This window comes from Dermacentor silvarum, chromosome 9 (genome assembly GCF_013339745.2).
Source record: "Dermacentor silvarum isolate Dsil-2018 chromosome 9, BIME_Dsil_1.4, whole genome shotgun sequence".
NCBI classification, from domain to species: Eukaryota; Metazoa; Arthropoda; class Arachnida; order Ixodida; family Ixodidae; genus Dermacentor; species Dermacentor silvarum.
This window is the reverse complement of record NC_051162.1, coordinates 93,214,332-93,240,304: the sequence shown is the minus strand read 5'-3', so window position 1 is coordinate 93,240,304 and position 25,973 is coordinate 93,214,332. Positions and strand designations below refer to the sequence as shown.

General features: G+C 44.6%; 2 protein-coding genes across 5 annotated transcripts in view; one reads left to right on the top strand and one right to left on the bottom strand.

Annotated features, from left to right (window-relative positions):
* LOC119463742 (solute carrier family 26 member 6-like) overlaps positions 1-1,460 on the top strand; it is a 70,294-nt gene extending 68,834 nt beyond the window's left edge. Inside the window, exon 18 of the mRNA XM_049655360.1 lies at positions 1,297-1,460. Coding sequence (XP_049511317.1) covers positions 1,297-1,460 — 164 coding nt within the window. The remainder of the gene's footprint in view (positions 1-1,296) is intronic.
* A 5,122-nt stretch (positions 1,461-6,582) lies between these two features.
* Positions 6,583-25,973, bottom strand: part of LOC119463350 (eye-specific diacylglycerol kinase) — a 461,935-nt gene continuing 442,544 nt past the window's right edge. For all 4 annotated transcript variants that reach the window (XM_049655998.1, XM_037724161.2, XM_037724160.2 and 1 more), the window contains exons 27-29: positions 25,544-25,643; positions 23,548-23,611; positions 6,583-19,623 (exon numbers count right to left, since the gene is read on the bottom strand). In XM_049655998.1, the coding sequence (XP_049511955.1) occupies positions 19,574-19,623; positions 23,548-23,611; positions 25,544-25,643 (214 nt within the window). In that variant the 3' untranslated portion in view covers positions 6,583-19,573. The remainder of the gene's footprint in view (positions 19,624-23,547; positions 23,612-25,543; positions 25,644-25,973) is intronic.

Below are 25,973 nucleotides of genomic sequence, written 5' to 3'. Positions count from 1 at the left end.
AGGCAGCTCGCCCGTACCCTTACGACCGCCGCCCAAGGTCGCCAAAAGCTGCGGCATGACAGTAACGTGCCTACACCACATTTTCCGCCTGGTTCCCTTGTTTGGTTGTGGATCCCACCTCACAGCCCTGGCCTTTCAACCAAACTTCTTGCACGCTATGATGGTCCCTACCGCGTCATCGACCGTACCTCGGCTGTCAACTACGTTGTCGAGCCTGTGACGCCATCACACGACCTTAGACATCGCGGACGTGACACGGTTCATGTCAGCCGACTTAAGCCATACTATGACCCCCTGATCCTACCTACGCCGTAGGTCGCCAGGATGGCTCATCTTCTCTCCCGGGGGCCATTGTAGTGAAGAAGAGGAAGAAGTGCTCTTGCGTCTGTCGCTGTGCGCACCATCAGCGTTCGTGGACTGCCTCGATTGCGTGAGACGTCCAATAAATCGTCATATCACAATTGGAACACGGTAGCAGTGGCCGAACTCTAGCAGCCTCGAGGAAAAGCACAAAAATATGAAATCATGCATGCGCGCAGGCCGGTGCTCATAGCCAGTACACCTTTCGAAGTGTTCTTTCTCTCTCTCTTTCTCTCTCTTTTTTTTTTTTTTTTACCAGCGGATCGCAGCGTCGTTCGCAGTTTGTCACGGCCGCGGCAGCTGCATTTCGACGGGGGCGAAACGCAAAAACACTCATGTAGAGCGTGCTTTAGGTGCACCTTAAAGAACGCCAGGTGGTCATAATTAACCCGGAGTGCCCCACTACAGCGTGCCTCATAATCTGATCGTGGTTATGGCACGTAAAACACCAGAATTTAAGTTTCTGTAGCTTAAACCTCGTCAGCGAGATGGCATTGATACCATAGCTGTTTCTAATCCAGCTGCGGCGGCTGAGCGCGGCCGGATGCGTTTATCTTTGAGACAATCTGCGCTGGGTTCGAAGGCTAGCCGACCAGATCTAGCTGATGGCTTCGTGCGGGCTGTGGTCTCGCGCCCACAATTCACATAGAAGTGAGAGGCAGCACGAAGCAGAAACCGCTCGCCGCTGCTGCAGCGCCAGCGTTCTGACAGCGTGTCCGCGGTCATCGAGTGAGATGTGTTGGTGTTCGCCTGTGCGCGCGTGACAAGGTGCGTGTTAATGTAGTTAGTAAGCGAATGTTTACAGCAGTTTATGCAGCTGGCAAAACGCCCAACCTTACTTCGTATAGTTATATATCTAATAATTTGCCATCTAAATCAATGCTTCGCCTGTCGGGCGCAACTGTATCCTTTTTTGAACATCCTTCTGCCTTACAGGATGTCCACAAGGCGATACTGCCAGGCGTGGCCACGTAAGAAACAGCACCGGTGACCACAACGGCAACGCTATTCTGACGTACGGAACAGACGGCGTCGGCTCTTGTCAACCAAGCAGCAACAACGTCCTGTGCTGTTCCATCACAGAAACTCGTGGATCCTGACATTTCGCCAAGCATTAGGACTGATGTCAATCGGCCAATTGACTGGCGCCAATTGTCGGTCGGGACTTTTACAGGTTTATTATTTTTTTCGAGTCAAAGCAAGCGCCACGGACACGACATCAGCTGATATGCATGCCAGCAGCGTCACTGCAGAATATGATTACTTTGGGACTCGTTGAGACTTTAAGGCCTTTGGGATGACCACGGCGATGACGTACTGATCTCTCTCGAACCAATGACTGCGCACCTGTTTCTGCCGTCACATATAAAAAGAAACTGAACTCTTACCGTGCTGCTGCGATGGTTCCGTTTTCAGAAAGTGCTTTGATGAAAGAGTGTGTAGTACCAGCATTGTGACAAGAAGCGTTGCGTGAAGTTTTCCGGCACAGACTGCATCATTATTTCTCATTATTTTTATTTCATCAGTTCTCCATAAAAATTAAAATAGAAAAAGAGAGACGTTGCTTTATACATGGCGCATGCATGTTCGATGTTCTGTTCAAGTCTTTCAACGAGTGATGTCGCACAACGAGCTGGCTCGTTGTGTTTACCAGACGCTGTGCTTATACTGTTGGCTCGTTGTGTTTACTCGAAAGGTTTACCGCAGAAGATGTGTAAACACATGGAAACACACAAATCGTTTTTGTCGGCTTCACTGTACAAAATTTGATGAGGATTGTTGCATTTAAGAGAGATATAAAGATGGATTCTACAGACTGTGGGGAGAAGATTTTTTATTCAGGCTACTGGGTTGTCTTTTTCTACAAAAACTGGTAAAAATCACAAAATTTAAGAGACCTGCGAGAATGAAGTCTACAACTCGGTAACTCAGCGATAAAAAAATCGTATCAAAGTTCTTTAAACTGCCCATACCGAGACATCTAAAGCGGTCTAAGCTAATGCATTAAACACCGCTCCGAATTAAACCAGTATTTTGTGAGCATGGACTTTTGTAAAACTTTTGTCAATATTGTAACAACTTCAGCTGACTGTAAGCGCACAGATCACATTTGTCCACTCCAGATGCTCTAAAATATGTAGTTTGCGCAAATGCATTACATGGTTCTGGCGCAAAGTTTTGCTTACGGACCTTCGACAATTAAAAAAAAAAATAGATCTTGAGGCCCTAGATTAAAATGCTGCTTCCTGCAGTCAATATATGATTCAGCTTTCTCTTAAACACACAGAGCCCAAACACCTTCACAGCATATAATAGCATTAAAACTACTTGTTCACATTTATTTCTGACCACGGAGAGTACATTTATTAAAAACAAACAATGAAATTAATGATTGACAAAAATAGCATGGCAATTACTAATTGGTTTGCTGAACTATCCACAACCGAAAACTATCTCCAGCGTATCAAGAACGCTACTCTATGGGCTCTGTGTTGAGATTCCAGTGCTTAAATAAGAACCAAATTCAGTGTTTTAAAAGATACGTTAGGCCTCGTCGGGTTAAATGCAACGAATTTCGTGCAAAACGGTTAAGCGGTTCTCTAGTGAGAGCCATTTCCGCGTTTCACTTGTATCATCGTAGCGTTGTTATAACCAACTCTACACGCAAAGCTCCCCATAGCATCCTTGTCTTGAAGCCGGCAACCGAAAGGACACCGCCATGTTGCTTCGCCGTGCAGGCGCAGACGCCGATGCGAATCAGGATACGCGCAATGAACGAGATCCCGAGCCTCCCTCGGTATGGTGGCGCCATCTAGTTCAGGCGCCTTCGAACGCACCTTTTCACGCATCGTAAATTTTACATGGCAACTTTAAAGCCATCGTATCTTTTTCAAAAATAGATGGAAAGAACTTTACACATTGCGCACACGTACGTGCAAGTGATTGTTTTTGCATCATATTTTCGTTATTTTTAGCGTTACAAAAATGGGAGGTAGCAAAATGGTGGCATCCTTGCGGATGCTATTTTTTTTCGCCTGTAGCCCAACTTCTCCTCTAGCTTGAGTATAATGGGGATGTGTGTATAATGGGGAAATCGCAGTTGGCCCCGAGGCAAGGCTGCTCCGCCATCTTGCCCGCCGTGATTGGCTCACACGGCTTCCACGGCACACCTGGCAGAATAAGTGGTGTGCAAAACACGGCCGCCATGATGCATTTCCGTCTTCGCAATCACAAGTGGGCCGAACGCGATTTGTCGTCTCGGACTGCCCGGGACGCTGCATACGCAACCAGGGGTGGAACTGATACAGTGTGGCTTGGAGCACTCCTGGGAGCAGGTAAATTGCAGTTTTGGAGCAGCCTGGGAGCAACTAAAATACCATTTCAGAAGAGATAGAAGGGGCATATCAGACTTTATTTTGCATTAGAGGAGCAGGTATTATATCGTAAAACGTTGAACCTGATAACGTTGTTACAAAAAGAGGCTCGATTGCCTAGGACCATTTATTACATAAGGAACACTGGTGTGCTAGGCACTGAACCGATTTTAAAGAATTGTTGCATTTGTGAAAGAAAGTTAAATTCCAGTGACTGTTGGAAGCGGAATCTTGATTTTAAACCAATTGGTAAGTTCGAAAAAATAGATGCACGACGTTTCGAAATTTTAAGATCTGCACCTTAAACAGATATCGCAGTTCTGTGAACTACATCCGTTAGAACATCCAAAGCAGACAAATTTGATACATCAATTTATACCTTAAGCGAACTTGTTAGATTGTTTACCAAGGTTTCGCAAAAGTCACACTCACATACTAATGTTGTATTGCAGAGCAGTGTATTATACATCACTTTTGTCCACATTAGATGTACAATCAGATGCAATTTACAGAATTGTATTATCGTTTTTCATTCCAGAGTTACAAAGTTTTAAATTTCATAGTTTCGTTTTCTAAAAGTTGCTATGTTCGACAATCTTTATAAAAAATATATGCCTAAATAAAAAAAATACACTTCCACCAGTCTCTAAATTTTAATTTTATATTTTAAATGCAGCAATTCTTATTAAATTTGGCGCAGTAGTTGCCGAGAAAAAAACTTTTTCTTCTTTCTTATGTATATAGGAGTGCCGGAGCTAAAGCTTCCTCTTAAACCCTAGAACGCCGTAACTCTTGCGCGCGCACTCTACAAGCAGAGCCGCTACACCTGCTCATCCTACTACACGATCGCGACAAAGGCAACTAACCTAAAAGTGCGAGCGCCGAGAAAAGGCCTGGCGGCCTACCGCTCGCTCGCTTACGACGCCACATAGCTGGTTACACGCTGGCTGGTGGGCTCTGTGCGCTTTACACTCCCGCGACTGCACGCTTAGTCGCGGTTACACAAAACAGCAGGAGAATATTATTTACTTTTGGCCATTTTTCAGTCCTTGAACTTCCCGACTACCGGCGCACAATGATAGCCGCCGCTAACTTCACCAACCACCGCGTATGAGGAAGAACAAAGAGGAAAAAAGTTGTCGCAGTTTCACCTGAAAGGCGAAGCATCAATTGCGATAGCAAATTTGTAGAGAGCTATACGGAGTAATGATATTAGCTTTATCAGCTGTATAAACTTGGACATGCAGCAGCACCGGCAACACGCAGAACTATTGTCGACGCCGTCGGCGTTTTGCCCGCGTTCGCTCAAAATGCGTGCAGCGTTGGTGACTGTTGCCGGAGCCTCTCATATAAATAGGCACTTGATGCCGCAGCTAAACGTCGCCTCCCTTCCCTCCCCTCTCCCCCACGGCCTCTCGCGCGTCGGAAGAAGGCGCGTTTGCTCTACATATATGGCGATTGTAAAGGAGGAAAGAGACGCCTACTTCTGCAGCCCTTAAGCGAGCACAGAGTAGAACGCGCGTTTCTTCTCCGCCGTGCGTTCACTCCCTGTGAAAGCGCGTGCCCCTCGCGCCCTTTCACTCGCACATACAGCGTTCGGCGCTCAGCGACGATTTCATCTCCATTGACGTCATACGGAACCTCACGGCGACGGCAGAAATCTGCTTTTGAGTGTCCATATAATTGCTATCGCAATAAAAAAGACGGCTACAGCCACATTGTAGCAAGACTAAATTGAGCTAGCCAGACAGAAGACGCGCTTGCCTGTAACTGACACCAAAACTACGCCAAGTGGTCTTTTAAAAGCGCCGTCCGTGTAATCCGTCACATAACAGTAAAGGATGAGTATCACGCCGGAGGGAAGGCGCCCCCTTCCCACGGAGCTTTCCGGTCCGGCGGGAGCGTGCGACCGCAGTAAAGCGCGGCCCCGCCACCTCCCTACTCTCCCTCCGTAACGTTCTCCGCGACTGGAAGACTGCGCACTTCCTTCCCGCTCCCCGCCCTTGCATGCACGAGCTGCGATAGCCGGCTCCCCATCGCACGCTCTCACTCGCACTACCGTACGGCGCGCGGCGATTTTAGCGCCCGTGGAAGTTCATACGGAACCTCACTGCAATACACCAAGAAACAGTCTACCACCCACCGTGGTTGCTCAGTGGCTATGGTGTTTGGCTGCTGAGCACGAGGTCGTGGGATCGAATCCCGGCCACGGTGGCCGTATTTCGATGGGGGAGAAATGCGAAAACAGCCATGTACTTAGATTTAGGTGCACGTTAAAAAACCCCAGGTGGTCCAAATTTCCGGAGTCCCCCAATACGGCGTGCCTCATAATCAGATCGTGGTTTTGCCACGTTAAACCCCATAATTTAAGAAACAGTCTACCAAAACAAAGACAACCACAGCTTCGCTGTTTCGACAGATTTCACTTCGTGAAACTGGCTTTAGTTTTTTCGTTTTTTTAAAGCAAAATTTCCTGCATGGCGCAGTGCGGCGCAGGGTTTTATTTTTGGCTCAGTTCGCGGGCGATGGAGCAGGATGGCGCAGGAAAACTAAAATGGAGCAGAAATTCCACCCCTGGCAATGCTCATTGGCTGAAAGCACCGCCTGGGCTGTCCGGGTCCGTTAGGGACAGATAATCAATCGAAGAGGCTCACTTAAGGTTCCCGCATGCTGCGAAAGCATAGCCTTCGAGATCGGTTTCTGTTACTCGTAGGCTATCGTTGCTGGGGCGCGGATTTCAATACCATCTATTTACTATTTAACAGTGGCTAGAATAGAAGCTCATGTGAGCCCGGCTACGCCAGCTGTGCACATTCATCGAACAGTGAAATCAGGAGACGGACACCAGTTTGGTCCCTTCTGTATTTCAAAATTTATTTCTCCAACACATTTTCTTGCCGAAAAAAGAATTCACAGAACACAACAGGGAGCAAAAACAGCAAAGCTGAGAATCGGAAATTCAACAACCATGACATCCGAACTCAAAAAAAAACCAAAAAACTTCTGCACACTAACGATGGCACCGCCACCTAGTACGCAGTGGTGACATTAGGGTCCGCTTACTATACGTAATAGCTCAATCATGGGCATGCAGTGATAAAGTATTGAAAATAGCAGCATGATTCAAAACAACACTGACACGTGTAGTGTTGCTCTACTAAAAGAGATCAAAACTCCAAACGCACGCGCGCCCACAGCACGTGTTCACCGCAAGACTTGCTAGGTATGATAACGCGCCACAGTCGGTTCCATCGAGCTTTAAGCTCGGGGACAAGCGCCAAGGACTGAAGTGTCGCAATAATAACGAACGGAATGAATACGCCTGTCACGGTGTGATGTCGACTTCATTTCTTAAGAGTGACACTGCAGGATGGTCTAGGCAGTAATGGACAAAATCAAGGGATACATATCTTTTACACATATTCGCAAAAAAATGAGCTATATGACGAGACCTTAACAGAGCTGGGTTAAGCCTAAGCTGAGCCCATTCAGATCGCTGGGTCCTCACTTGCATAAAGTGAACCAATTACACAGAAAGCAGGCGGAGTGATCGTAGAGACAGCAGGCGGACTGATTGCAATAACTTGTGCGTGTGTTGCACACTCGGTGACCTTTGCATTTAATTATAAGAACCGAAGCTCTGCCAGAATAAGTAGATTGGTTAGTTTAAGAGACCTGCGGACGTGAATGAACCAAGCAATGGCAAGGATGATCCAATCGGCCCTGGTAATTGTAACTTGCCGAAAATAACGAGTCAGATTTTAAAAAATGCAGACTCACAAACAGAAATTCAGCGAATAAAGCAAGCGCTAGGCTTAGCCGATAGGCCAATTCATTTTAAAGACTGCACCACCTTTGAGTCTGATTAATTTTAGCTTGTGAATTCGATTCCGCACGTAGACTTGAAATAATTTCGATTTAGATTAGGAGGCACTACCAGCACTAGTCCCAATGACATGCTTAAAAATAAATGCCACATGTCTTACCGCTACGCTATGGAGAGTAATAACGAGGATTTAACGTTCCAGTTTCAAGCAAGAAAAATAAAAGTGATTGCCTCAAGTTTTCGCGCGCTGCCAGTGTAATAAATGTGCGAAAAGATCACGGAAACCAAGATGTGGTCACCATCTCTGCAAGTTCAGCGCTGAATGAGACACGGCCCGGGGCACAAGCGCTAACGACCAACCAATAGCACCGCGGGGAGCGTCAGCAGCGTTCCATCATCCACAGGAATAACAGGAAGGAAACAGTTTGTGTGCACGGTACACGGAGCAGTACAGAACGGCCAACTAGAGAGATGCGCGCGGGTTCCACTTTCCCGCGCACAAGACGACGACGACTTCGGCCAGCTACTGTAAGCCATTGAGAAACGCCAGTTTGTTGTGTTCTTTTTTTTTTAATTTCTTTCTGTGTCTTTCTCTCTCACCGTTGCATATATCTTCGCAACATCTCAGCGCACTCACCGGTTTAGTGGCAAACTGTCAGCGCAGGGTAAGGAAAAATAGATCTCGAGGGCAGTTTTTCGACAGGTTTCTTACTTTTTTTTTTCCGTTCGAACGAGGGTGAACAACACACGGTCCCGCGTTTACAAGTGGTGAGGAACGCGTGCACACACACACACACACACGTACAAGCACTTCCCTCGCTCTGAAACAGCAACGACTGCTTGGTTAGCTGCAGAGACCGCGTTCGCTGCCCCGGGAATAACAACAACAGTTCGGGACATCGTCATCACCACCAGGCGTATAGAAGGAATGGCGGCAGTCGTGTGGAAATCGCGGTACAGTGCACGCTGTCGAAGACGCGGGTCACAGCCCGGCGTCGCCTGTCGCAAGCTCGTGGTGCCAGAAGCACCAGAAGAAATCTACACGGCGCGAAAAACCGCTGTGCTGAACACTGCAAATAAATTGGAGACAGCAGACCGCCTTTTCACAGTGCCACCTAGGTGCGCTGCTCTCTACTTTTAGGTAGGAACCACATAAGGTAGGAACCGTGGTAGGAACCCTACCCCTCCCCCCCCCCCCTGGGCAAGAAAAAAATTTAACAAAAATGCAGACGTGCAAAAGACTACGCACACTGCTCTAGAAGTCAAAAGGTGCGTTTAAGGGCTCCCTACTCAGCATAGTTAGCACAACTTACACCAATATGCACATCACACGTGGAAATGTCACATCACTCTCGCTCAGCTGGAAACATCTTGAAAGTTTGCTTATGTCAAACACTTTCAAAATCGAAACCAATATTAGTGTTCATACACATGCTGAGGTTTACAGATTGCCGGAGATGAGGGAAGTAGCAGCACAGCTCGTAGCGATATCTTGTGGCAGTTTGCTTCACCACAAAGCAACAGAACAATTTGAATTATTGTTATATCGAACAAAAAAAAAAAAAGAGATGGCACATTCACAATCATGCTGTTGCCGATGCCTTTTACCCTGTCGATGGAGTAACCCATAGCCTGTCATTGCAATAATAGTTTGCACACACCGGTGCAAAACAAACTCAATGTCACCAGATGGCACCACCATTGTTGCTGCTTACGTCTACGTCTCTGACATTCCATAAATGGTAGTAGTATGTGTGCGGCAATTACAAGCTTTGCTTCTTGCCTGCTGGCTTGCCGCTTAAAACGCTCCTCCGTTGAGAACCAATGCCGCAAACATGTTTGCTAGCAGGCAACTCCAAACGCATGAGGGCACTGTCAGCTTATGTTTCCGGGCGAGAGTGCATTCATCAACTCTTTTGCAGTGCCATTAAACATTATTCGCCACAGGCGACGCCGGACAAAGGGAAACGTGTCGAAACTTTGACATGTGATGCACAGGAAGTGACAGCTTGGAAACGGTTGGCCAGTGAACCAGAAACAAAACGCGCAGTCAGGGCTGTGCGAGTACAAAAACGTTTAGATGTGATATTGGGCGCGGTGCATACACGAGGGATGCGGGGCAATACACATAATTTATTATTTTTTTTTACATCAGCACCCTAGTGAAAAAAGACACTGCAAGCTCAGTGCACAGTGCACTTTCAGTTCTTAAAGGACAACTTCATAACTAAGACAAAACTAACCTAATAACTCAAGAGAGGAGGAAAATAAAGCGTGTCAGAAAATGAAGAGAATCAACAGCCTTGCTTTATTCAAGCTAGTGAAGAACTGCTCGAAGGTTCTTGCCAGCATGTTTTTACTTTTTCTTTAACGGAAGTCAATAGCTGTTGAACATTGTGTCTTAACAGACTTAACAGACACAGTTGGTATAAAACGTGGTAGCGAACCCCCATCATAGCCGATGGCTAACTACATCACATAGGTATTGCGATCACCGCATCCTCTTGCTGCGAAAGCTTTAAATTTATCGCCTGACGTTATCACAGAAATTCGTAACGTCATCAACATGTAGAAAATTCTCGCATCTGACCTTTTACAAATTCCAAGGTTTGCGCAGCAACCAATGCGTACAGTCCCCAAATAGTTTCTGACATTAGCAACTAGTCTCAACATACCGGAGGACACGTAGTAAAGCTTTCTGCACCAGCCGACGTGGGTGAAGATGGCCTGTGCAGCCTTTGAGACGCCTGCACATTTAGTGCTATCATAAGAACAATGCCTTGAATTGTGTGCTTTCATTGCAACGTAATAAAAGCAGTAAGCATTCGGGCAAGGTTGTCGCTACCACGAAGTAGATGCAAAGTGTATTTGTCGGCACCTAGGAACAGCGTTTTATCAAGCTATCCATTTTGAAACAGGTGGCATGAGCAAAACGCAGAAGGAACCAACATGAAGGAATAACTTTTTTTTTTTGTTTTTCGGACGAGCATCAGCACAAAGATACAAAGACAAAGTTCTCGGACCCGTTCACTGCCGCCTTAAATAAGCTATGGGACGTCGCATATAAACAAGACGGGAATCTGTGCGTCTGCTTTCACAAAACACCGGCTAAGCCTACAATCCTGTGTGGTCTTCGAAGAACAAGATACACGAGAGCAAACAGGCGGAATAACAGGCGTATCGAAGTATACACACTCGGCCCTAGGGGCTCGACTACGGTCGAACAAGTGGTCCAGTGGCATTTTTTATACACTTTGGTTCAAGTAGGCCTCCTAGGTGTGTGGGTACCTTATATGCTACATCCGTTAAGTTATATGCATATGTATAATATTTATATGTATTTATAGTGCCGCCACAGAACTACATCCGAAGTGGACATGTTGGTCGGCCTACCAGAAGCTGGTGTGTTTGCAGGACAAATAATTTGATCTGCAATGGGAAAAGGTAAAAGAGGGATAAGGTGAGGTGCTCCCAATAAGAAATGCTGCAAAATGTTCTCTACATGTTCTGTCCCAAGTCTGAGCGAGCAATCAGACTCCACAGTGTTGCGTCCCTACACCTGCCTCGCGCTTTCTTCAAAAGCTCACACGAAGCAACAAAGATTATGGTGGAGATTATTGCAGTTGCATTTCTCTCGCTTCAAAGGTCACGGTTCCTGAAGCTCCCTTCACTAAAAAGGCTGCAGGAGGGTTCATCCCAAAGAACTACGCTGCGTCAGCACAGACGTTGATATGACAGCCCTCCAAACGTTGAAGGTCTTTCTTTTTTTTTCTCTTTCTTTTGGCAAAACGCACTTTGACTAGAGGGCTCTAGACATCACACTGCAGGGTGTTAACCTTGCGAGGGTGGCAAATGCTAGTAACATACATCACACCTTCATCAGCAACCGGGGCTGACTTCTCTGAAGGTGACCACAAAGCATCATGCTGCATTGGCTCGTGACTGTGGCTAGAATACAGAAGACTCCATCGCCAGACAAGTTGAGACAACAACATCAAAGGACCCTTCCTTTCGCACCAACTCAAGCTTCATGGGAATGTTAGGTGGAGAATTGATTTGTCTCTATTTGCTTCCGCTATCACAGAATTATGAAGAACTTGCGCACGAACACGATAGTGGTGTAGTGCTCTGCAAGGTGACAAACCTGATTAAGGGGGACAGCAGTCCCCGTTATGTATGCACCATATCATTCACATAAACCTCCACAGATCATGTAAGTATGCTCTTGCGTCGTTTAAACGTACTTTCCTGTCACACTTCGGTGGTGGCTTTATCTCCCTTGCAGAGCTACACAGCGCTGTCGTCATCTTTGTGCTCAAGTACTCCGTAACACTATGAAGGCTTGAAAAGCTACCAGTAGCTGTGGCAGTAGACTTGGCTGCATAATGCTAGCACAATGCTAAAATTTTGCTGCTTGCACCTATCTCTGTCTCCTCAACATAACTTAAGTGTTTTTAATGCTTAGATCACACTTTTTTTCCCATGAAGGCTTGAGTGGATTGTATCCGAAAACACACTGACACTAATGTGAAGCTCTGTTGGGATATCTCTCACAAACAACCCAACAAAAAAAAAGCACACACATAGTTTCATTTCTTAAACAAAGTGCACATGACTGGAATGCCAGAAGCACGCTGCTTGCCACATATCCCACACAGTAAACATCACTGCAACAGTTTCAGGGACACCTTCATCCAAGACATTTAAGATTCACACAAGTGTGTGCAAAGTTCGCTAGTGCCCTGTTTGGTTCGACAAGCGATCTTAAAATCTAGATGCAAATGCAACATCCTTTCTATAACATACAACTGGCGGTCCTGACTTCGTAGATGGCACTTCCCTAAATCACTGTCAAAGAGCCAACACACGAACACCCATTCTGTGCCAGGGGCTTGAACATGGCACCTGAACCAAACACCTTTGGTCCCATAAAAACCATTCTTTCGATCGTACCCCACACAGTTCACTTCAAACAATGGAGCTAAAACAGCATGAGCGCAAACCTAGTAAACTAAAACTGCTAACCTGCACCTCACAAATATTGGCCTATGCATATGTCCTCATTGTTGGTGACATATAACTTAATAACGTCATGACGAGCTATGCCTGCTGCCTTAAGTAACAAGATTAGGGCACAATGTGTAAGATATGTCAACTGAGGGTGCTTTTATGCCAGCTATTGTCCCAGGAACTGCTTGTGGGCACAAACCACCAGTCAGGCCAACAGTGCGATTTAAGTTCAAATCCTTTAGTCCACACAAATGGAGTCAGCAGTTAAGGGGTCAAAAATCTTTAAGCACCCAATATGAGACTTCGTTTGTGAAAAGGCGAGAACCAAAAATAACTGTTTGGGGAAAAAACAAGTTAGATCAAGAATGGGAATCAACACATGCCAAGAAGAACGTGGCCATTTTTGAAGAAATTACAGAGTAATAAAATAGATCGCAAACACGCACACAAAAAAAGTGCCTAACAGAACTGAATTCCACCACAAGCATTGAGTGAAACGAAAATTCGCTTGTGTCAGAAGTAGGTGTCACCTGCGGCAATGGCCGACAAAACACGTACAATTTTGCACGAATGAAACAGTGGCGCTCTGTCACAACTGCGACAGTGTAACACGGCGCACAATGGTGTTTTCTCATTACAGTCAAGAGATGACACTATCTGTTCATTCCTGCAAATTCTGCATTTTTTTCCAATGCCACCACAGACGAAATATATTCCTTTATTTGTGTGCAAGTTGACGCATGCAAGTAATGCACTCAAACGTGGCATTAAACTGCATGCACTGTGAAATGCTACCTCTGCGTGAAATTTGAGTGTGAATGAGCCAGCAATTTAGCCACAAAAGTAACATATACCTGGTGCTCTTAAGCACGCAAGGTTAGATTAGAGGCTCAAAAACTGCCGCACGGTATAGGGTGTCTAGACAATAGAAAACTTTAGCTTGTCCTTAAATATATCAACATTTACGGAATACCATGTAACCAGAGCCATGAATAACACTAGCAATGCTAGTAGCGACAACTTGCGGCGCTTTGTCCAACCGCAATGCTTTAGAAATCTTTTTGTCACACAAGTCAGCTTGCCACAGGAAAAAATAAAAAAGAACTGCACATAAACAACTATGTCTCTGAAGACTTTTTACGCTCTAGCAGTGAAGTAGAATATTATTTGTCCCTGCAGTATTAGCTTTGTGTCTTTTGTGGTTAACCTGTGCACTACAAGATTCCACCAATGCAGCTACTCGCACAAACCTCTCTTGTAACCCAGTATTCTGTAAAAGGCAATACATTTATGGACAACCTAAATTTTTCTAATGAATAAATTTCACAATTACTTAAGCCTCAACTCTTTAACTGGCAAGGTAGGAATTAGTGCACAAATAATATTTTTATAGGGCTTACTTTTCCTCTTTATTCATCTCAAATTAACATCAAGCAGAGTTTGCAACATAAAAGCAAAATGACGAAAATGAGAAAAGCTTGCACCATCATAAATCTGCCATTTTAGGGAGTTGGAAAGCCTCTGTTTTCAAATTCAATGTGTTTTGTAAGGGACAGAGATAAAGTTTTTCACTGGTAACTGAACGAACAGCCATAAAGTGAGAAAAAAAAAATCCCCACACTTATTGTATCAAATCTTTTCTCTGCAAGATAGATGTTGCAAACGTCAAAGGAAAAGATGGCAGCCATTTGATAGCACACTACTGCTGTCATTCCGCACACTTCGTAATAAGTTCAAACCAATTATGTAAATTGAAATTTTATAAAAAACGAAAAGCCGGAACACAGCTTCTAATGTTTAGGAATTCATGTAACATGAACATTTTTGTGGTGCCTACAATATTGTCAAGGTGTCTTTTAGATGGTTAAGCCATGAGCTGCGATTTGAAAAAGTTGCAGTGTAAAAGCCCAGTCATTTTGTTTAAGGCAAACGCACATCACATGAGTTTAAGTCTTCTTTCTATGAGCTGTTGTGAATTGGCATGATAATATTTATTGTCTGTGCTTTTGTTAATGCTTGTACGATCACACCATAGGCCAGATGTAATTGAATAGCCCTTGCTGAAACATAGACATTAAAAAACACAGCAAACAAACAACTGTATTAGAAACACATTGCAAATAACAGTATGTGTGCAAGCTAATGAGACCATTGTACAAAGATGACGGAAGAAGCACAAAGCAAGTTTTGCATATATGTACTCAGTAGCACCCGTGGAAACTCAAATTCACGAAGCTTTGAGATCTGAACAAGAAAATAACAGCAACACAACCTGAACATTAGGCTCAGTTGTAAATGCAGTCCGTAACATTAGTAACCAGCTATAGCGACCAGGCAGTCGAATTCACAAAGTTTTTCATTCAAAGTCTGCAACTGCTCAGCCTTATGACTAAAGTTGAACCTCAGTATAATGAATCATCGGATATAACGAAATCAAAAAATCTTTTGACCTCAACAAACACACACTTGTAACAAATACTGGATGTAACAAAGGTATTGATGCTACTTCGTTATAACTAAGTTTGACTGTACGAATAGTGCTCGTAATGAATATTGGATATAATGAAGGTATTTTCATGTTGAATGTGACTTAATCATAAGAAGGTGTGACTAGTCAAACCTTGCTATAACTAAGTTGCATCCAGCACCAAAATACCTTCGTTATATTCGTTACCAGTATATCTCCATTACCTGCTGATATCGACAAGAAAAATCTTAGATTTATTTCACTATATTGATAATTCGTTATATCAAAATTCAACGCAGTCAATGACAACCTAAGAATTCATCAGCAAGTATGCCAATGTCCAACCAAAATAAAATATGTGTAGATGCATCAACCAATTATACGTGATTTCGACGACGTCACGGCTGAGACGAATTTCTTTCAATGCTGGCATCTCTCGGGAGTCTCTCAGGCACACAGTGCAGGTTGTCACCAACTTTTATATTCCCTTCAGGTGCCAATCAATTCTGCTCATTGAAAATTTAGTTTCACTATAATTTTACGTCTTTAGTATCATGCCACATATTGAAAGTTTACAGCAAAGTGGACTACATGTGAGAATTCTCCATGGAAATCTCAGTTATAAGAACATAAACTATTTTATGTCTAGCACATTTGGAAAGTACTCATCCAGCCTTTCTAAGCATGTGCCTGATGTAAAACATTGTGAAAAGCAATAAAAGAAGTGAAGCCACTACAAGACGACATATTGAAACAGAGTAAACACCGAAACATCTACCTTCCAATTTGTTTTACAAAAACACACATATTCAAGCTTGCAGCACAGGTGTGTGTTCCGAAGTGTGTCAAGATGTTTGCAACACATTTTCAATAGTATAACTTTTGTCACTGCTTTGAGTTTTGATGCACTATTCTGGTGCGTGCAACTGTGCACACAGCACCTGAAGGGGATATGTTGACTGTCACAATTGGCTGGTACCGCTTTTTTTAAAGTCATTATGGTATACGAACTGCTTGGTGAACATGTGCCCAGATTTTCGAATTCTATAAATATTGTTATGAGTGTGCTGCACTGTACAATAAGAAATACAGTCACTGATTTGTTATGTATTTGCAGAATGAAAGTAATTCATTGCAGTACAGCATAATGTGCAGCTTGTATTACATAAGAAATGAAAAAAAAAAAAAACAGGTAAGAGCTTGGTAGGAACTTAAGGCAGTCTTATGAGTCATTGTGTACAGTTTAGGATCAACTGAGTCGTTAGTAAAGGAACACGGTTAGTCCATATTATTGTGGGTGAGGTGTCCCAAACTGGATAAATCTTTCTTGATCACAACTGCAGTAAACTCGCAATAATGCTCAACTCATATAATTAAGAAATTCGTCAATTCAAACCAGTATCAAAATTACATTAGCTCCATTAAATTTACAATGAAGCTTACTTCAAGCAAGGTCTTTGGTTAATTGAAAGTCACAGGCATCCCGCAGAACAGCTATGCAAACAAAACGGCTAAAAAAGAGGACATTCGTAGCTGTGACAAGTAAGAAAATGTGCTGATACTTGATGCTCATGATGTAGTGCATGCTGACAAATGCTGCTAAAGAGACCAACACAACATTTCATGTTCCTTTAGAGCTTTTTCTGAACTGAAAATGGCTAGAACATGTCATAGGCTGCCATAAGATGTGACAAAATTCACCTTGCACATCAAAGCACATGAAGTGAGAAAAATGTGTAGAATATACCAACATTAATTTGCACTGGTGCCCATTACGGCTTATCGTGACAAGCCTACAAATTTCCTCCTGGAGTAGCCAATGGCATAAAAGTAATTTTTCACTTTCTGAACCGCACATGTGAGTAGCTATAAGTGCAATTAAAGTGGATTCTTTTTTCCAGGAAAGAAAATTTAGGCAATTAAAGGGTAATACATCAGAAAGCTGCACACATAATGCCAGCACAGATATCTTGAAGCCATCAAGATAGGTGAACGAAAGAAAAAAAAAAGTTTACACGCAAGAGAGTGCAACAGAAATCATCAAAAGCAAGAACTTCAGTACATGCAAGCCACTTTGGTGAGCAAGACAAAAATGATATACACAGGTAAAATAAAAGTCAACAACAATAACAACAAAAGTAGCAGTCTGCGAAGGCATAAAAGCATGCTGCCATTGAAGAGCTGCAACTGGGGGTCCAACTTGGCATCCACACGAAAATCCCTCGTCCTTCGACATGCGACAAGCTTGCATTTACGTTCTACTGGCAACGAGGAGCTCATGGACAAGACCTTTCAACTGGGCCAAAAGAAAAACCCTACAGAGGACACACTACAGTGAAATCTCATTGATACAATTCTGCATAATACGTTTTTGGGGATAATATGTTTTTTGCTTATATACGGTTATTTTCGGATAATATGATTTTCGAATGATACATTTTATTTTCCGGTTCCCGTGAGGACCATATCAACGAGATTATACTGTATTACACAGAGGCAAGGCTGAGGCTTGCCAGCCTCTGAAGAATGCTTTGGTCATCCTCGAGTTGTTGCTGCGGGGACTAAAAAAATTAAAAATACGGTGCACCGCTTGAAAGTCAGACGTACTGTTTCGGAGTTACAAATGTGTTTTTTTTTCTCCTCCTCCTCCAAGGGGGCAGTCGAAACAACTAGCTCTACTACACTTGCGTTGCTATGGTACAAGGGCTAAATATACAAAATTGTACAACATAATGCGAGAGCGTTATTTAGCGTAGCACGTTTCAATGAAACTACTGCACCCCTCCTTCTTGATGAAGGGAAAGGGGCTGTTCCGCAAAGGGACCACTCGAGGTTTCGTCTCTCGCCCAAAGGTGGCGCTAGCGTCGTTTCATGGGCGTTACCTCCCATACCACCACATGGAGGGAGTTGCTGGTGACATTAAGGCCAAAGTTGTTGAGGAGGATGGTGCTGGAACGTTGAGAAGGCTTTGCACGTATGCCTGCGCCTACTGTCGCCAGATCCACGCGTGACGGCAGAACGCATTCTACAAGTATAAAGTGATGCGTAGTATAAACTACGCATCATCACTGACATAGTGTGCACATGTTCAATGTGAGGTTAGCCAGGTTAAAGACTTCAGGACCGCCGCGGCGTACTTGGACAGGTTGTGAAAAACTTTAAAACACGAAAGTGCAAGAGTCGTAAAGCGCCACGGCAGACTTGTTTTGCTGAGAATCGCATAAGGAGGCAAAAGGAGTGCAACCATAAAAGAAGTGTGCAAATTATCCAAGATATACGTGTCAGGATGTGCACAATGAGAACTTTTCGTGTTCATTACGAGACAAAAAGCAGTGAGGAAGGCAGAGCCGTACACAAACCAGTGTTACGTAACCTTGGTCGGCGAACTCTAATAAGGATTTTCACACGCGACATGACAAAAGTGGCAAGGCATTAAAATGCTAGATCTATGAGCCTGTGGGTAAATCGGGATACAACGTACCTCAGAAATTCAGTGAACATAGCTTGTCAGCATCTTGTGCTCGAGTGAGCACAGCGTATGAAAGCACCAAATACCTAAGCTCTTGGGCAGCTGCCAAAAAAGTGTGCCCTCAGACCACTTAGCTAGCTGCCAACTAACGAACAAGTCAAATAACTGGTAAACCGAAGCTTCCGCTCCATACAGCAGATGCAAAATCAATAAAAATGGTGTCGTGAGAACGGGAGCGCGAGTAATTGTCAATGCTCCCGCATGTCAAGTAAGCGCACTGGGAACTCATGCGAATGTTGCTTGAAGAGGATCTGCAAGAGTAACCCAAATATGTTCTCGAACAAGGCTTAGGAACAATCCCGGAAGATTCACGAAGCAAAGAAAACTAGTGTGCAGACGTATTTCAAGACAAAACTGTTCAAAGTACATTTTCGTAATGCCCCATGAATGGCTAGTGCACTGTCAGGCCAGAATGAAACTAAATGCACAAGATAGACCGAAAACGAACCCTTTTTTAACATGAAATCATAACTGACATTCATGATGCAATGCTGAGACACAAACCAGTTTGTGAATGTGCTGACACGTAACACATCAACACGCTAAAGCGCCAATGGCACTAGTTGCATTGGTGAAAGTTCTTAGCGTGAAGAAGCGTACGTACTGGTTCGTGCAAACTCTTTATGCTCCATTCTGGCCTAGCCTTACAACTGCCACATAACCCTGCCTTCTCTTCTCCTCAAGCTTGGACCGTCCACCCTTCTTTCAGTTCCTTCCACCGTCGGACCAGAACAAAGTAGCCGTGACTCGGCTCCTCCTAACATGTGCTGCGATTTCAACAAAGTGGGGCTCGGACGGCCCGCAACCTGTCTCTCTCCCATCAGCCGCATCTCACGTGAGAGCGATGCTCTGGCTGCGACTTAGGCTGAAGCCTCAGCCTGGCTTGCTCAACGCAGTCTCGCAGCTGCGGCTTCGGTGTCGGCTTCGTGGTTCCACAGGAACGACCGAGGAAAGGGAAAGCTGAGACCCTTGCCGTTGCGGGGCAGGGCGTCAGCATTCAGCTGTCGTCAGACAGCCGTCTCCCGATCCTGCACGAGCCTTTCGAAGTGCTCCTGGCCTGAAGGAAAGGGCACCCAACAAAACAGACAATAAATGCAATGACACAGTTGTAATTTGCTGCAGAAATCATTGGTGGCCTACTTTACATCCAGAGCAGGATCCCAATGATCCCCCATATAAGATTACTTCGTCCATTGCATACAAAATTCTCATTCTCATCGCACCATCTAATCTGCCACCTCTGATTACATTTTTCTTCCCTCGGAACAATTTATGCCACTCCAATAAACCACCAGCTACCTGCTCGATGCATTAGATTACTTGCCCAACTGTCATTTTTTTTCTCTTAATCTCAACTAGAATATCACCTACACCTGTATGCTGAGTGATCCATACCACGGTCTTTCTATGCCTATAATTTCTCATTCCATCATTCGTTGTACGGTCCTTAGCTTCTTCCCAAGATTCTTTGTTAACCTCCAAGTTTCATTCGCATAGATTGGTACAGTCAAACCTCGTTAATGCACACTCGCTTAATGTGTAATTGCAGTTTAAACGTAGTCGCGAAGATTCCCCCCCCCCCCCAACCACCTTGAACCCCATAACCCCGAACGGTTAGTGCATACTATTTTCTTTCTTGGTCTACATGCACAGGCACAAAACCGGCAAAATGTCATGTGCGCAGATGTTTCATTCTAGAGTTGTGAAGCCCGGACGAAAGTCGTCAGCGATAGTGACACTAAAACATGGCCACCATGATGTATTTCCTGCTCATACAGCTGTTGCCAATTGCAGCGCACAAAAGTATGGCCTTTGAGATTGGCTTCTGGTAACGCGAAGAAGCTGCCGGTAGGGGTGCGAATTCGCTGTTGCGTCGAATCCAGTTGGATTGGATTGAATTGAATTTCGCACCTCCGCCCAGCTTCAAGCGAAAGTAATGACGATAACGACGATGTGGAAGTGGATGACGGCCCTTCATTATCTGACGTGGCGTATGCTCTGAGCGTCATGCGAGCTTTTGCAGAGGAGTGGGGCCTCCTGGACAAACTGGCTCGCGGTCTAACTGTGTTCAAAGATGCTGTCATCGCGGCAAGGCCACCACGGCGGCAAGTGAAGATCACCAATTTTTTCCTGCCTACCCACAAATAAAGTCTCTGCAAGTGTGTGTGTTTGAGAGCATCGTGACATAGTTCTTTTCCTAGCCGGTAAGTAGCCACTAAACTGGCACTGGTGGTTAATTTGTACATCGTTTATTGCGTACCTAAACATCGGTCCTGGCCGACTGCGTGTTAACGAGGTTTGACTGTAATGGCAGAACACAAATGATTGTACATTGGTAGGATACAGTGATTGTGATGCTACAGAAATCACAAGACACATAACAGCTGTGCAGCTATGAGTGCGTCATTCTTACGTATGATGAGGACTGCACAGGGGTGGGACAGCCCAAAGTCATTTTGGAGCAATTTTTGGAGCAAATGAAATTGTGCTTTGGAGAAGTTTGCGCAGAGAAAATTGCATTTTGGAGCAGCTTGGAGCAGAGTAAATTTCATTTTGGAACAGTTTTAGCAGGCCAATCTGAATTTTGCTGAAATAATGGAATATGGCAGCGCACTTCGAAACCACAATGGAACAGAATAAACGAACACGATGCGCGTAGTAGAAGCAGGCTTTGTACTAGAATATGGAAGAGTAGGTCAAGCGGTGGCACGGCGCATGTTTTCCCGCAAAGCCGAAAACGTCAGTGGATTTACAACTGAACTATATATTACCGCACCGACGCTTATGACGATAGCAGAAAATGTTCTCAAATTATGTGGTCCAATCGACGTGCCAACTTAATTTCTGGGTCACTATATGTCACCGCAGACCCAGAGAGCCGTAATAAACCATGGGCTGGTACTATAACGTAAAACTATTCCAACCTGTCTTTATTGCGATGGCAATTATATGGACACTCCAGGCGCATTTCTGCTGTCGTCGTCGGCGTGAAGTTCCGTATAAAGCCCAGGGGCGATAACATCGTCGCCGCACGCCGTATGTGCGAGTGAAAGCGTGCGAGGGTGAGCCGGCGATGGCGGCTCAATCTCGTGTGTGCAGCAGAGGAAAGCGAAGAGAAAGCGTGGTAGCGCGGGCCCTATCTTGAAAGCGATCTGCAATGGGGACAAAGTGCGAGTGCTCATAGTTTCGTGCATGCTGTGTTTTTGCCACTTAGTTAGCGTTGAAGCGAGAGGCAGCACAAAGGTCATTCCGCTCGCCGCGGCTGCCGCGCTACCTCACTCCAGCGTTTAGACAGCGAGTTTCTGCGGTCATCAGGTGAGATGTGTTCATGTTTGCATGTGCGCATGTGACACCATGCTTGTTAATTTAGTTAGTAAGTGAATGGTTACATCACATCACTTTATTTCCTTAAAGACTCCTCTAGCGGGTATTACATAAGGGGTGGGTTTACGTTATAGCTACATGACGTCACTTACAAGTTTATATGGCTGATAAAACTGCTATCCTTACTTCGTATAGCTGTCTACTGATTAGCTATCGCATTCGATGCTTCGCCTTTCGGCAGAAAATACGACTTTTTATTCCAAATCTGTATTAGCCCTTCGCAATGTGTCTGAACGGCTCAGGCCTCGGCCATATGGGTATAAAAAAAGATTGGAATATTTTTACGGCATACTGGTCCTGGGGACAGAGCCGCCAGCCTGCTGAATCCACTGCAGCACGCTCCTCCTAATATCTAGTTCGCTTGCAGTGCCCTCAGCCTACTCCTGGTTGTTTTGAGCCTTAGCTAGGGAGCGCCGCGCCACTCGGCCCACTCAACCGTATTCTAGTACACTCTAAATACAGCCACCCTGGCCATTTCAACAGCAGTGACAACAGCCAGGAGTGGCCGGCACGCTTGCTGGAAGGGCCGAAAAGTCCAGTGTTATAAGCACGGAAACCACGAGAAACTGTGCGGGAGGCATCGTCGCATGGTCTTGGGAATGTGAACGACCGCACTCTGTTTCGGAGAACAAATCTGCTCGCTGTTCGCGGCCACTGCCGGGGCACACATGCCAAAGCCGTTAGGGCGCAGCGTTGGTGCCCTTTCGGTCAATTTTCTGCGTTTGGCGCAGTTTGGCACAGGAATCTTCATTTGTATCAAAATGGCGCATTTGGCACAGGAGTACCATCCCTGACTGTACCATCACTGAGGGGGCCTTCGCCGGGTCATAGATAGTGCCAAAAGAATTCGTTCATGGGCTAGTTGGTACAATCTTCTTGACAATCTGCACCCTTGTGCATTATTTGCGTTCCTATGTGTCCTTGTCGATTCACACTGTACAAACTCCATTTTCAAGACACAACGTGCAGTCGTGACGACGCAATTCAACACAATGTTGACAATGATAACGGCTATAAACTGGTGATATTGCAACGTATGCCATGAAACAACTTGGCTAATGACAGGGCCAGTTTTTGCCCAGAGCAGTGGCAGGAAATGGCTTGGTCAAGCCTCAGCTGTCTAAATGTTTCAATGTAATTCAATTTTGGGGTTTATAGTCTCAACGCAATACATAGGCTATAAGGAACACCATAGTGCTTTGAATTGATTCTGACCACCCTGACTGGCCGCACGGGTGCTTTTGTCTCTAGACCTCATTGAAATGCGGCTACTGTGGCAGGGAATCGAACCGGTGAACTCACCGGCCCGTACACCGGCTGAGCACCGGCTAGTACCGGTGCTCAGCAGCAGCCGAACACTACAGCTCCTGAGCACCCACACCAAAAGTCTATAAATGTTCAACTAGCACTTCTGGATCAAGTCCGGCGGGCGGCGGAGGTAAGTGGGGCCCTGGACGGAGGGCCCCACCCATAAGACTCTATGACCCATTCCCTTTTGAATAGTCTTTCATTCATTCATTCATTCAAGACAGACCCAAATTGCTTTCGTGAAAGCAAATGCCTTTTTTTTAACAGACAAACTATCGAAACCACTTACTTTCCAGGTACGCTGCCAAGTCCTCATCGCCGGCTCTGGCAGCCAGCTGCTTCGCTGTCTGTCCCTAAACGTAGAAGCGAAAAGAGGATGAATAATTCTTTATTGTTTCAGCTACTGCGTAGCAGTCAATGAACCACCATTATAAATGTTGGGGATAGCAACAAGTCATGGCAAATGATTGAAAAGGCACCTTTAACTGTCATGCGCAACATTACTTACTGAACAACTGGCTAATACATGCCATGGTGCTACAATGAAATGGTCACAAAGAAGACAAATAGTGAAAATATTGAAAACAGCAATAGGTAATGCTAAAAAAATGATAGCCATAAAGTTGCCTCCAGCGCCTTCGGTACTTATGCAAAAGCATGGCCTTTGTGTTTGGCTTCTGTTGCTGGAGCCATAGCACACCACATATGACTAAACAAAATTGCTATTACCAAGAGAAGTAAACAAAGACCCATATGACATATTCAAGTTAATTGACTGAGCAGGAGAAAGACGCACACCGACTCATGATACAATGTGCGGCATTACCAGACGAGGACCGACAAGCGACAGAGATGAGGACAGAGAAGTGGGAAACAGAAACATAGAGGCTAGCTACCCAATCAGTACGGCAAGCAGTAAACGCATGCCTGTCAGGCTATCCAGGATTGAGCACCCATGCATTAACTCATTGACTGAACAGGTTGAACACTTCAAAGTGATCCATAGGTTATGAATGATGCAATAGCAGGAGTGCTTTTTCAATCAATTCGATATCAACAAAGGTCCCCACCGGTGCCCCTGCATTTCTATAGGCCCAAACTTGCATTATTTCGATCCGTAAAATTGGCCTTCGCCGTACAATTCGAACTTGATCAGTCAGCACCGACGCACTTGACCGCTATGGTAACCTCAATAGCGACCCCCTTAGTGGCAGCTGTCTGTTTTGGCAGAGTTTAGTGGAAGGTGGATGCGTTGAACACACGTCATATGCCATCGAAAACAGCTATTTCCGCCCTGCCGTAGGAATATTTTGAAGCAATAACCATAGCTCACAATGTCTGATTACGATATTTACCAGATTCTAACATGTACTTTGTTTTTTTCATAAAAGTTAGGCCAGAAATTGCTGGCACAGTGCAATCGAATACGAAACCAAGACCATCTTCATGGCATCTGTATTGTTTACCGCTCAGCACAAATGTATTGCGGGGAAGCTGACCTAAAAACCCGTGCAGCGAAGCTGACTTTACAAAACAGGCCGCCCATTGTGCAACACATATTAAACCTTTGCCCATTTTTCCAGCTAAAAAAATCAGGTGTGGTCTAGATTTCTACTTTGCTTAGGAGCTTTAATGCCATTTCTGCATTACTCTTCTACTTTGCACACCAAAAAGTGGGTGCGCATTTGATTCGAGGGCATGTTCGAATCTGGCAAATACTGCCAAATAAATCAGCGGCAAGTTTTGGCGTTTTTTGTGCATCCTGTTTAATTCGACATGCCGGATAATACAATGAATTTCGTCAGTCCAGTAATGGTCGAATTGACAGAAGTTGACTGTATAACAAGGTATTTTGTGTCGCATGCAACTTATTTATACCAAGGTTTGACTGTACATCTAATCAACCACTGCCTAAATTGTAAAAACCAAGACACATACATACTGTGTTTGCATAGTTTTGTGATGCTCTTGTGATATATGAATTTATCTTTGCCCACAAAATATTTCACAGAGTGAGTTTATCAGACACTAGTGTCCTTCTGTATTTCTTCGAATGTGGTTATGGTTGTCAAACTCTATGTAAATGCTAGTCTGTTGAATTCTTATATTCTGCTTGATCCATCTGGCTGCAATGATGCCAAAGCATTTTAATTTTTAGGTGTCCACATGTCAGCTAACGAGAGATAACATTTACCATTAGGGCTCCTCAGCTGTTGTGCAGATATATAATGGCAAAAATAATTAAATGAAACGGAACTGCTAATTGAGGAAATGTAATAAATTACCTGGCAGTCTGCCTTGGACAGCGATGCTCCTGCTGCTACAAGCATGCAACAGATAGTTCTTCGCTTGTACGCCGCTGCCTTGTGAAGAGCCGTCTGTCCTCTGTTGTTTTTGTTGTTTTTTGGGGAGTAGAATTGAAACACAGTTACGACCCACCATTCATGAACATGTCTTAAGTACAATGGCAGCAAAAGGTGCGCTATCACAGAAGGTGAGATAACTGAATACCGTATTTATTTGATTATAACGAGAGGGTGCAGTTGGGAGATTTCAGAAAAAGAATTTAAGTATCCACACTAATATATAGGGCAATATAGAGTAGCCGACGAATTATTCAGACTCGGCGGATATTGCCCGAAACACCAAATAATCAGAAGCCTCCGTAATAATCAGGGTGAGTTATATATAAATTGTGCCTTAAATGTGTGACTT